Source organism: Lissotriton helveticus, chromosome 12 (genome assembly GCF_964261635.1).
Source record: "Lissotriton helveticus chromosome 12, aLisHel1.1, whole genome shotgun sequence".
NCBI lineage: Eukaryota > Metazoa > Chordata > Amphibia > Caudata > Salamandridae > Lissotriton > Lissotriton helveticus.
In genome coordinates this window covers 828029958-828043852 of record NC_136073.1, presented here as the reverse complement: position 1 = coordinate 828043852, position 13895 = coordinate 828029958, and the positions used below count along the sequence as shown (strand labels likewise).

At 41.8% G+C, this 13895-nt stretch overlaps 1 protein-coding gene across 4 annotated transcripts in view; it reads right to left on the bottom strand.

The window, feature by feature from the left end:
• The window catches only part of ELAVL1 (ELAV like RNA binding protein 1), a 94208-nt gene that overhangs the window by 71417 nt on the left and 8896 nt on the right, over positions 1–13895 (bottom strand). For all 4 annotated transcript variants that reach the window (XM_078670419.1, XM_078670415.1, XM_078670417.1 and 1 more), the window contains exon 3: positions 160–343. In XM_078670419.1, coding sequence (XP_078526545.1) covers positions 160–331 — 172 coding nt within the window. In that variant the 5' untranslated portion in view covers positions 332–343. The remainder of the gene's footprint in view (positions 1–159; positions 344–13895) is intronic.

Genomic DNA, 13895 nt, shown 5'->3' with positions numbered 1-13895 from the left:
TAACAGTTTGGAAAGCATTTCACTGTCTACTATCTTCTACTCCGGCTTTCTAGTTAGAATTATGTAATCTAAACTGGTATTGGGATAGCGGCCTGAAGTACCCCATGAGCCTAACACGCTATATAAATCCGATAAATAAAATAAATAAAATAAAAATACCTGCAACTTTGTCCCGTATAAGCTTTGCAGATTCAACTTCACCAATACTGCTAAAGAGACTACGCAATTCATCCTGAGTCATATTCTGAGGGAGGTAGTTAACAATCAGATTTGTTCTACTCATATCATCCATGCAATCTTCAGCCATGTGATCCTCATAACCGTTAGACATTTTATAAAGTACCTGAAAAGATAAAGGTCTCCATTAAGGTTCATTTTATTATGTATGCCAAGAATAAACACTGTTTCCCAAGTCATATGAAGATACAGCCTCGTAATCCAACCGCAATAAGTAACAATGTCTTCGGTAACCGGTTACATTTTTCAGGTTTTGTAAAAGACAGTTTTACATATTTCATTGCCATGATCGCCCAAGTTTGTTATTAATAGGCAGGTATTTCAGAAAAATAAGCATCTCAGTGCTTTTAATACTGTAATAAGGTGTGTGTAGGGAAAAAAATGGGAATGAGGGACTAAATCTTCTGCACTCACAATTCCTAGGTGACTGATACTTCTTATGAGAAATCACACTGATTTCCAAGCAACTATTATACAATTAAAATAACTAAGCACGGGAATATCAAATTTCATGGAACTGATTGCTTAAAATGTTAAACCCATAATGCATGTAATTTTAATGCAGAAACAATCCCGTAATAGTTTAGAAAGAGCAATAGACAGTGGCTTAGGAGATGTACCGATGACATTTTATAATAATGTGCTTTTCCAATTCATTACAGTACATAAGAAAACTGATTAAATCAGCTTAATAAGAGAAGGAGATTTTTTACTAAAAAACACTAGTGCTTTTATGCAGAAAGACAAGGCACATGAATATCACAATTTATTCAAAATCTCAGACCGCTTCTATAGTGGACACAAGGATGGTGAAGATACTGAGAAACCAAAAAGTGATTGAAGAGTTTCTACACGTAACAAGAGTGCTTAACTAATGTTATCCTAATATAATTTTCAGCAAACTTCATTCAGGACAGGATAACGTATGATAAAAAGCCAAACATTAAAAAGGAAACGTTTGACCAAAGTTGGGAACTGTCAATCAGAACACAATGCACTTTAAGGAGAATGCAAGCTATGAACTTACAGTAATTCTTCAGAAAGTCTGTCTATTTTGACATAATAGACCACTGCATTTGATAAGCCATTAAAAATAAACCGTGTCCAGTCTTATTATGGTGAGTCCGATTATGGTGTATATCTGCATAAATGCAGTCTCTCAATACTCCACCCAACCCTATAATGGTTCATTGTGTAGATGAATAATTTGTTGATGACCGGTGAATCAAAAGAGTTTCAAGGACAGGTATTGTTTATGTCAAGTGGGTGGATTGGGGTGGACTGGAAGTAGTTTCGAAGACCGTTATAGCTGGACTCCAAGGTCCTGCCTTTTTTTCTTCTTTTTTTCAAGTTCATACATGAAGGTAGGCTCAGTCTGAATACCTGCAACATAAGAGTTGCTGCTGGTGGGCCTGCATCATTTATTATCGCACAACCAATCAAATTACGATGGTTCCAAGATTAGTATTTCCATGTCAGTGAGTGATCAACAATGCCCAATGATGATGGAGGTCCAGGCTTGACTGATCAGATATCGTATTGTCATGCATTAAAGATTGCAATTATGAGTAAGAACCAACTGCTTCACTACAGCTTCGTTATTTTTAGGTTCACATTTTAAGTGTTGCGTTTCAATCTTTGTAGGGGATTCTAAAAAGATGATATAGCCACGTTTTAGGTTATTAAAACTACGTTTTCTCACCTCATTTAGTTCCTTGCCTCAGTCATTTCAGATTGTAGTTCCCGATTGATACCATCCCATGTACGCCACTGAATAAAATTAGTCAACCTGAAGTACTATAATTTGCAGTGTCTTACTGCACTGAAATTCGAGCAGCTCAATGGAGAGATTAAAATAATCACCATTGTAACACGTTGGGTATTAAAATAAATACAGTTGACAACATCATTTAGCCACTAACTTGCCACCCTAAGAATCGACTTTATAAATGTACACTTATGAAACACCACTAAGAAAAGTGACTGGTCAAACATCAGGGTGTAGAGTCAAACATAAGATGATCTAGTTCAATAACCACATGGTATATTCACTGTCTCGCACAAATGAAAAATATCATACGCCACGAAACATGAACAAAAATAAAGGAATTCAATCCAAAATTAATCTCCAAGGCCCTTCTAGTGCCACTGGTATATAATTAAGTGAAAGGCAGTATTTCTACACTAATTACAAAAACCCTTTATGGTCCAAGTCTACCAGACAGCAAAGCGGTCTGAGTAAGAAAAGACATTTTGGGGACATTCTAAAATGCTTCTAAGTAAAGGCATTTCACCCATTGCTTACCATTGGCTTTGTGGTTTGTAACTCACATTTGCTAGCTTTCTATTGGCTGGCTTGGTTTGTGTTAGGCTGTCCAGCTTGTCTTTATCCCTCCGTGCAGCATAGCCTTTACCATTGCTCCTTGCATTCTTTTACGAGTGTAAACAGGCCTCTAAATGTTGTTCCTATCTTGTCACATATCCTGTGTATTCAAAGTCAGGCAAAATCAGGCTCGGTCTTACAAGGAAGCTTGGTGTTTACTTTTCTTTTGCTGACTACAAAGTGAAAGGATTTATGTGACAATCATGCTGGAACTTTTTTCTAGCACAGAACAAAATTTAAATGTCTGTAAATTAACTGTGCAAATATTTAAGAAAATATAATAAATAAAGCACTTTTATGTAATTCTGAAGTCTGTGGAAACATTTTAATATAATCAAAATAAATCAATACACTAGGTGATGCAATTTCACTTTCACACATCATTTGAGTGCTGAATAGTTTTACCAGCAAAACTGTACATGCAAATGTAAGTCATTCCAACTGAAACTGTGTCCATAGCAGCAGTGCACTAGAATACAATGCATAATTCACTTTATGCCACTCCACAACACTACTTCACTTAATACCACTCCTCTCCACGCCACTAACCTCAAGCTACAATGAACAGCAGCTATGCTAATTTACAACATATCTAAAACACATTTGCAAAGCCAGTAGCTCTTTCTAGATTAGACTTACTGCCTTTGACCAAGCTTGTTTTAAGAAGTCAATCTGAGTTTATTATGCATTGTCAGCCAACAATCATTTCATACATAGAAATACCACCATTTATAATGGAAGATTCAATGACAAAATATTCTATCACAATTTACCACAATTGGCTTTTTCAATGCATCACAATATTAAGATAGCTAGTGGTGCGTAACATTACTGAACATAGCTATCTGGTTTTCCAGCTTATCAAGAGTACACACGGGTTCTGGTGATGTATTCGAATCACAGATTCCTGATGTTTAGAATATCTCTAGGTGTCAGACTGGATCAGGAGAGCATTAAGCACATGCCGGCCGGTGAGTCCGTATTGCTTTACGAGAACACTAAAGCCTACCCTCACACTTCCTCTTTCTTCTCTAGGAGCCTAACCCGAAAATTAAATTTTAAAATGGATCAGAAAAAATAAAACTCACAAAGCAAGACTGCTATAGCAACTACCTCATCACACACGAAAATGAAGTAGTATATAAAGTATTGTGCTCTCAAGTTTGAGAATGCATATAAAGCTGTTCTAAAGGTATATTGGCACGTCACGGTGGGAGCGTGGGACGGCCGTCCAATCTGCGCACGCGTTCAATTCAGCCGCACACCGGCAGAATGTGCGCCACGGCGAAGCGGTTAGGCTACCAATGAGATACGCCATGGTTCCCAAGAAAAACAGCCCCACTGGACCCCTGTTGTAGGACATAAAGGGTAGGTCTTTGTTTTCGAATATAAAAGTCTAAAAAGAAGGTTCCTTTAGCTATTGTGTTGTCTTTTCACACATGGATTTAACCCAGATCACGAATGGGGGTGAATGTTTTATTTGTTCACCATTTCGTCCATTTGTTTGCGCAGCACTTTTCACACAAAGCCACATAGCAATCATGATATTTTCACCACCTTCTTCTAGGGTCAATGGTATCAACCAAAGAATGTCATAAAGGGATCAGTTAACCGCTTCCGTGTGTTTTTGGCCAACGGCCGTCGCGAGCACAACCTCCGTAGTGCTGCGCACGTCCGTTGGCTGCCGCGGCCCCGCCCACTTCACTAAAACACCGTCGCGGTTAAGTGGTTAATCAAAGGATTTGAAAGATGGTAACAAGAGTGCATATATGCTTGTTTAGATACAAATTTGCTTTTCTGCAAATCACAATCTTCCGTCAAAAAAAGGCATGGAAGAAAAGAAAGAATTTGAGCACCAGAAACATAAATAAAAAAAAATACAAACACTTAGTTCTGGAATGCATATGGCTATGGTGAAGGTTTGGTCCTAATCGGAGACCAACCAGAAAGATTAAAAAGTCTGGGCAACTTTAAAAAAAATATATATTTATATGTTATAATGTTTTTTTCTTAGGTCAACCAACACAAGGACGCCAGAACTTAAATGGGGATTAGAATTGACTGTATCCTGGGACACACCATTCCTCCCTCAATTTAAAGCATACTTTATGCTATCTCAAAGTGCAAGAGACATCAAATCATATCGCTTCCATTCTAAGAATCCTACAGTGAGTGCCCTGTCAGGCCTACATTCCTTTCTCCGCCTGCCGTATAACATAAAAAGCAGCGAGGAACAGGGTCAATCATCCCACTGTCTGGCAACAAAAAAAACCCACAGAATTTCGGACAGTCAATATTAAACAGAAATAAGAATACAGCCAGGCAGAAAATGAAAAGAATTTTCTAGTTCATGAGAGAGAATGTGGAGAAAGTCATCAAGTAGACATCAAGACTCTTTAATGCTAAAGTCCATTTATCAGTATATCCCCTCTGACTACTACACAAGAAAGAGCCCAAGACCAATCTTTAAGAAACTCCTGTTACTAAATGCTAAACAAGTTACTGATAAGGAGCTTCCCAGCCACACAATTTAATGCGAAACAAGGTTCCCACCGGTCACCCTATTGGCACACACAAACATGAATCGTTTAGACTACAGCCTAGTGAACAGTACTTGCATGTTAGCGAGCTTAGATAGACACATACAAGCATAGAAAGATAAGCCAATATTGTATGGATAAGTTACAACTTTCCCAATTGTGTCATATTCACACACGTTTATACTGGCTAAGATTTAGATTTACAACACCATCCTGACCACATCTTTGGCTGGTACAAGACACAACAGTAGAACCCTGAAAAGAACATGATCATTGCTGAAAAAAATATTTGATTGTAGTAGGACTTTTTAGGGGAGGTAATAGGTTTACATACTCCTCAGATCTATAGGGAATCCAATGGTTATACCATACCACCGTATTTGCAATTTTTTCTAATACACCGTTAACCAGGATGAATGTCCATAAAAGAGCCAGCAGGTCACAGTGACTGCTGCCAGGCCCTTTCGGAGGAAAGGTGATAGCACTCATTTTCCCTACCAGTGTCTGTGATGTGAAAAGTCTGGCGGCTGGAAAATGCACACAAAAAAAAATGCCCCCCACAAGCTGGGTGAAAATTCCCTAGACATTGGGCTATTTTATTTGCAGCTAAGAGGCTGGCAGGGATCTAAATAAGGCAGATGCTACTGGCTACACCAACCTGATGGCCCGCCTAACAGGGCCTAAGTGACCCATTCCAAATATTGATAAGATGCATATTCTTTCCACCAATCAGAAGGTGATGGAAGGAATTCTTGCAAACTGTAAGCTACTCGCAATTGCTTTGGATAGCATTTCAACCCATCATTTTTCAAATGTACTATTCCAGACTGCAGCCTGCGTCATGAGAAGCAGTTTGGATTAATATAGGCCAACAGTCCATCCCAAATTGGCAACCGAGTCCTCCTTCCAAAGGGGAAAACAAGCAACCCCAGACCAGTTTCTGACTTATTAGCTGACGCCAGCAAGTTATAGCTAGGCAACAGTGCCACAGTAAGCAAGACACCCACACGTTTGGGAATAACCATCAACACTTATGAGGTTACATTAAATACACAAAAGGTGATGGGAGGAATTCTTGCAAATAGTCTAATCTATTGTCACTTGCTCCAGGTAGCATTCCAACCCTTTGTGGGTTGGCAGCCTTTCAAACTCAGTTGCCCTCGCCCTTTAGTCTATGATTGCCCACCATACGGTGGATTACTTATGATGCAGATATAGGGGAAAACATTTATACCGGAGTCATAGAAAGCATGAGCTGGGGTATAAATGATGTTCAGCCTACCTAGATTTTTATATTTGGGGAATACTAAAAAATCTATCCTGCTCGATTAGTCAAGTAATATAGCGTTGACTTCGTTTATTGGCAAACAACAAACCCACAAACATGCAAGTGGTTGGAACCGCCTTCAAGAGTGGCATGACACATGAGGGTTTAGTGGTTGGGTTGTGCAACCAATAGTAGATATGAAATCTTCTAGTGATCCGGCAGTGTAGGTGGAACTCATCATTAGAGCACTAAAATAAACTTGAAGTTTATTATGCAGGTGAAATCATCCTTCAAATCACAAAAATATAGAGCACAAGTTATCCAGCCCGTATGGTAGGATGCCATTAATGGTTTCCTGTCACTAAATGTCAATATTTACATCTGGCTAAAAACCATCTTACTCCAGTATCATGCCACATTTGTAAATGGGGGCACTGCTTGTTGAGTAAGGTGCAGAAAAGGAGCTACATTCCCTATGACAGTCACTAATTAAGTCAAGTTTGTTTTCAAATTTTGTATCTATGAAAAACCTTTACAGATACCCCCAAATAATTTGGAGAACGTACATAGCGGTGCTACCATTGGGATAGACATCAGAAACTTAGCACAGTATGAGTTGGCATTTTATACATACAACTCTCCATTGTTTATTACTATAGTATATTCTAGACACTAATCAAAGCCCTAGGTGGGCGCATGTTTATGGACCATTTAATGGTTTTAGATGCTATTCAGGAAGACTATTTGAAACAGTGACAAAAGAGTGCGGCTATTTCCCTATGAAATGACTTGTGTTGGGTTACAAAAAGTTATTTATAGAGACTTTTATATAGCACAAACGTATCCCGAGGGTATCAAAGCTGTGCAATTTAGGAGTGTTAATTTGTATAAAAGTATTTACGGAAGCCGTTCAGTGTTTCACTAAAACTTTTATATACATTTGTAAAGTTCACTATGCATTGTCCTTTACTAGTTCGACTGCTGATTTGGATTATGAATTTTGAACTATTTGAGGGGTAGTTAGTTTGCAGAACTATGTGCTAGGGTCCATTCTACAAGTGATCCGTATGTTCCGAGGTCCAAGCATATTCAGTGGGTTGTATTGACTATACTGTGATGCCCTCCGGAGTCGAAATGGTCATTCCAGTTGTAAGGACATTAAGATCATCATTAAGTACTTGGTTGATCAGTTTGTATGAATTTCCGGTGGACTAAAGTTCCACACCCTTTTTCTTTGTTGAATTTCGGCGGTTCCAGAAGAAGTGAATCTGCGCTCCTGAGTGCCTGATGTCTCGAGGATCACTTCAGTTTTTTTCTGGGTATTTTAGGGCATCTCGATGCGCGCTGTGTGTTATGCAGGTGGTTTTGGGAATAAAGGTTTCATTCTTAGCCGCTCAAGTCTTGAAAGAGTCAATGTGATGTGGTCATGACTTTTCTGTCCCGAGATAAGTCTGGGTGCTATGTTGAGTGTTGCTTTCACAGGGGCTTATTGCCTTTTGGGTGTACCAGTCAAGGATGCGTTCCCGTGGTCCAGTCTGTATTAACACAATGGCCAGAAACACGTTTTTTTAGATCTTCCTCTACAATTAAAGGTTTCATCTTCTGGAAGAGTTTTAGATTAAACATGGCATTTCTTGCTGTGGTGGTTGAGTTTGTGGTGAGGTCTAGATAGCTAGTGTTATACTTTAGTTTCTCGTCCAGGGGAGAATGTCATTTGGCCAAGAGATTTTAAGGCAAAGCTGTGTACCATCTGCAGAGAGGTGGTAATTGAGGATGGATTATTCCAGGATTGAAGTCTGCTGTTGCATACAGAGGTTGAATTAAGTGGAGGGTAGGATTGAGCTTTGTAGTACGTGTTGGTTGACTGGGAAACTGTTGGGAGCGAGTCCTTCCATTTCACCAATTGTGAGCGCCTGTTGAGCTATGAGATGAGCCACTTCAAAATATTCTTTGATTCCCATGCGTTACACATGGGTACTCACAAACTTTCTCTCGGGGGCCAAATTTACAGTTTGGTTTGTGTCCGAGGGCCGCATCGGTGGGGAGCGGGGTCAGTGGGGGAGGGGGCGGGGCTAGAGCAACAACATAAAACTAACCATGAGGTTGATCACAGGTCCCTGTAGCGGACGCCTTCGTCCACTGAGCCATCCCAGCATACACACATCTCTCTCTTTCTCCCTCCCTCTCTCTAGCTCTCTCTCCCTCCCTCTCTCCTGTCTTCCTCTGTCTCACTCCCTCTCTCTCACTCCCTCCCTCTCTCTCTCTCCCTTTCCATCTCCCTCCCTTTCCGTCTCCCTCCCTTTCCCTCCCTCTCACTCCCTCCCTCTCCCTCCCTTTCCGTCTCCCTCTCCTTCCCCTCCCTGTCCGTCTCTCTCCCTCCCTGTCCGTCTCTCTCCCTCCCTCTCCCTCCTTCTCACTCACTCCTTCTCACTCACTCACTCCTTCTCACTCACTCACTCCCTCCCTCCCTCCTTCCCTCTCCCTCCCTCCCACTCCCTCACTCTCCCTCTAAGTCCCCCTCCCCCTCCCTTTCCCTCCCACTCCCTCTGTCACCTCACCCTGCCTGTGTGCCAGCCGGGGCACACACACTCACAGCCGCACCCAAGCACTTCACAGGTCTTCAAAAGACCATTTGCATATTAATGAGGCCTTTGTATTTCACCTCTTCTTAGGCCCCTGCAGCTTTACTCTGGCCATTGCTAGGATCGCCCGGCGGGCAGCCCCCACAGAGCAGCAGAGTCTCTCGCGCTGCTGCAGACACTTGGGCCGCCAGGGAAGGCTTGCCGGGCCGCCCCTGGCCCGCGGGCCGTACTATGAGTACCCCTGTTCTAGGGTATTAAGTAGTGTTGCGGGGTCCACTGTGTCGAAGGAAGATAGGTCTAGAAGAATTGGCAAGCATGAGTTCCCTGTATATGCCATCAATGACATTTGTGATAGCGGTTTCTGTGATGCAGCCTTCTCTGAACCCTGACTGAAGTATGTCGAGAAGGCTGTGGTATTTCTTCTATGCGTTGACCGAGCTGGGCTTTTGCTAGAAAAGGTAGGTTACTTACCAGACAGAAGTTGTTTAGGTCTTTAGGGTCGCCCCAGCTTTCTTGAGGAGCAGAGTTATTTATCTTAGTTTTATGCTGTTGTCCCTGTAAGTTGAGTAGCTGATGAAGTTGGTCCAAATAGCTACTATGATATATTTGAGTTTTGATTAGTAGTGATGGGAGGGGAGCTGTAATGGTTTTCGCTCGGCTAGGATTTTGAGGAGTTCATTCCCTTTTAGTGTTTTCAATTCTTACCATGCTGTGTTGTTCTTCGTGGATACTAGAGGTGGGTGTGGTACAGTTATTGGTCATGTTTAGCCTTTTCTTTGCTGCTCTCAATCTCTGTTGCCTCAGAGAGCAGAATGCATTTATATACACATTACTGTGCGCATGCGCAGTCTTTGAATACTGAGACAGGCGAACGTGGTCTGATCAGTCTAACTTTACATTTCTAGTACAACAAATGATGGGTTGCACATTTCAGACTGACAGGATCAGTAAAGTACAATCTACAAATGTTTTTATACTTGAACAGGCATGCCATTCTCAAATGTGAGCTTGTGTGGGAGCAGAAGTATGCCAGTGGCCGGTTAGCTCAGTTGGTGACAGCGTGGTGCTAATAACACGGAGGTCTGGTGGATGACTGAATTCGCACCAGTCAATCCACCTTTTTGGCAGGACAGGATCATCCCAAGTTTAATGATATTCACCCTCCTTAAAAAGCAACATACCTCCATATAGTAACATTAAATCACCCTCTTTGCAAACTTGCATTACCTTCCAAACAAGCATTGGCATAGCCAATAGGTCTCGCCTTTGGGACCTTATAAGTATTTAGTAATGCAGCACAATATCCTTGGTGCAACAACATTAACTGTTGCATGGCTAAACACTTATAAGGTCCTAAAGGCGAGACCTATTGGATATGCCAATGCTTGTTTTTTAAATATTTAATGAGCTGTGACCACATGCACAAATGCAAGCTTTAAAGATCTGCATTTGCAAATGTTGGCTTTTGTTCTTTTATACGTTATTTTAGTCTTAGACGTTAGCATCTGTCATTTGCTTTCTTGTTTATCTTTTCTGCCCTCTTTTGCAACCTGCTGCAAATTTAGAGCGTCTCATTGAGAGTCGCAGTCTTACTGGAAAAGCATGGAATGTGTTTGCATTTTTGAATGATGGTGGGGTTCACTGGGGTAATTCTGGACCTATTTTAGAAAAAAAATCATTGTATAGGTTTCCATCACAAAGTACTAACTTCATGTCGGCGACAGAGTCTACACATTTGAGCAACTTTTTCCACAGTCGGTTTGTCGTACACCAGTCGGTTTACCCTTCATGTTCCTTAAACATTCGCCTCCTAAAAAAAAGAAATGAACGTTTATTCCAAAAATAATAGGTGCCATTGGGTGCATTGACGTTTGCACTGTAGCATAGGCAATGTAGTAGACTTCCTTGCGACTGGTATTTGTGTGAGGATGACACCTGATGCTCCTGGCCGCTACGCAATAGTTAGCTCGCACCTTTTTGCATTTCTGATTTGAGCGCATAGCCCAGGGTGCATCAGTAGCAGTTCTCAGATGACTGCAGTCCCAGGTTCATAACATTGTATTAATATGAATTGTACGTTGGCAGTAATGCCAAGTTGGCTTAGCAATGTCAATTGGGGGCTCGTGGGACGCGAGCTGCCGGTGGGTGTTTTGGTTCCGGTTTCGAGCAGTCATTTGATGCAAACCCCTGTGCCTGCAGTCCACGCTGAGAGTTTAACAGGCCTGCAGGCCGAGCGCACTAAAGAAAATGATTGAATTCGGAGATTGAGAGAGCTGACAAATCACTAAAAGTACTGTCCATTAATCACGCGCCTGACATTTTAATCATCCAAAGTACTGTTTTGAATTGGGCTGAGGAAGGAAGAAAGTCGGGAAGTAACCTGAAATTTTGTGGAGAAAGATGAGCTGTGACTTAACGCACAGGCCGTTTGAAATGCATTCACTTGCTTGAATTTGTGTGCGAGATTTTTTGAGGGCATCCTCCTTCTTAGCTCCAACCGTTGCTTCTCTGTACGTGCTCACTTCTCCGATGACATGCTTGTGGGCGCATCGTTCAATTTTAATTTTTTATAAATGATTTGACTTTCAATATACCGCTCATGCTGATCTAGAATTGTCTAACTTTGGGGTTGGTCAGGGTGGCGGGTCGGGTGTTAGCGGGGTCACAGTTCTCTAGGTTATAAAACCTCTGGAGTTGGCTGTGCAGTATGACCAAAAGTTTAGAAAAAAGAATGCAGGCAGGTCCTTTTTTATTTTTAAATATAATTAAACCGAAGTGAGATGGATCGTAACTAGCCATCCAAAGACATGTCTTGTAGAGGGGGAGGAGGGAGGAGAAATGCTTGTAAAAAAAAAAAATGCATGCGCCGGGAAAGGAAGGCAGAGAAGGGGAGGGGGGAGGAGAAATGCGAGACGGCGGGCAGGGGAGCGGCGAAAATGACTAATTAGGGGAGGAGAAGCCGCAGAGCGCACGCTGGGCGAAGCCCTTTGATGTGCTGTGCGGCAAATGGAGGGAGGCTGATGCGCGTTCATGTTTGAACACGTGGTTCACATGAACTGCATGAAAACGCCATCAAAAAGCTGGTGGTTTCATGATGTTTTCGCCGCTTGAATTCTCACTGCATGCGCATCGATAGGTCGCGAGACCTAAAAACAGTGCTCTATTTACATCACCATCACAAGTTTAGGGCTAAATTCTGATCATTTTACAAAGGTGTTCAATAGGGGTTGGAATTATGAGTTATAGGATAGTTGTCGGAACCTTGCAGTTTTAACCTGGAAGATTCTGACAGATCGATCCTGCCCATTCGGTTTTTTTGCTTATATAACCGTAAGTCAAGGATAAAGACATCATTCATTCCTTCCAGGAATTATTGCTTTGCGTTCAGCTGCTCCCCTGCCATCCCAGTCTCATTTCCAAATGTTTTTAAAACTTTGTGCTTTTTTATGAGCTTTTGGCATCTGCAAGGTGGTGCTGGGTTCTTCCTTTCTCTAGAATACACAGTTGTGTCTTTCTGTTTTTTAATATACAGCCCTAAGACAAGTGTCCACCCAGCAAGGTTCTGGCACTGGTGACTATTCTTCGTTTATGAAAAACACCAGTGTGTGAAGCGTTAATATCACTGTTTTTAGATTGTTTCTGTACTTTTGCAGCACGTTTGGTTTTACCAGCCAGTTGTCTAGGTGAGAGTATATTCCTGGTCTTTAGGTGTGCAGCAACTGCTGCTAAGCACTTTGCAGGCACGCTGGGTGTTGGTTTGATTCCGAATGGTAGGTCTCTGAATGGATAGTGTTTTCTGTCTACAAAGAAGTAGAAGAATTGTTTGCGCTTATGGTTCATTGGAATGTGTGGACATTTGTTAAATGTGTGGACGCCATATAGTTTCCCCGTCGAAGCTGCAGAATGACATCTTGCAGCGCTCTCATTTTTAATTTGTGTCTTTAATAACTTGTTTAGGAAATGGATGTCTAGTATAGGAATTAAGATCGGTCTTGCTTTGGTATCAGAAATATGATGATCAGTTTCCCTGGTTGAGCTCCTTCCTGGGCGCACTCTCAATGGCCTTTTTCTGTAGCAATTCTTTCAGTTCTCGTTGTAGCCAGGTCTCTTGTGGGTGTTCTTTTCTGGTCCTCGCACTGGTGGATGTTTGACCAAATTATGTGTTGTGCTGGATGATGTGGAGTATCCACTTGCATGAAGTGGCCATCTTCCATCCCTGAAAGACTGCTTCTCCACTCCCCCCCCCCCCAAAAAACAGGTATTTCCCAGTGGATGTTTATCTTTAGGTGTTCGGTGTTCTTTCAACGTCAGCTGTTTCCTTTTAGACTTTTTTTTTTTTGCAGAGTTTTATATAGCGCGAACTAGAACTGAACCGAATCAGTTATCAGAGCGCTTTACATAGCACCAGTTACGTTACATGAGGACACACTCATTTTTTTAGGCACGGGGAGATTAAGTGATTTGCCCAGAATCACAGGGGTTTTTTGGCGTCGTTACCAAGACTCGAACCCAGATCCCCAGGTCGAGCGCCTTAGCCGTTAGGCCAACCCCTCTCCCCTCTGTTGCATTCAGTGTAGTGTAATTATGTGCTGTGTAATTATGTGGCACTGAGTGGTATTTGGAGTGTATGTCGGATTGAGTGCAGTGTAATTATGCGGTGTGTAAATATGTGGCACTGAGTGGTATTTGGATTGGGCCTGTTCCTTCAAACCAGGTTGTCTTTCTCCTCACTCGACAACCCTAGGTGTCTCATCTGCGGAGTCTCCTTCTGCCCCTGCATGGCACAGTGCGCTTGCCTTTGTATCTCTTTTGCTTTGAAGGTCTTCGGTTTGAATTCTGTACAGGCCTCACAATTGTCAGTACTGAGGTCTCTTGGAGGACAAAGG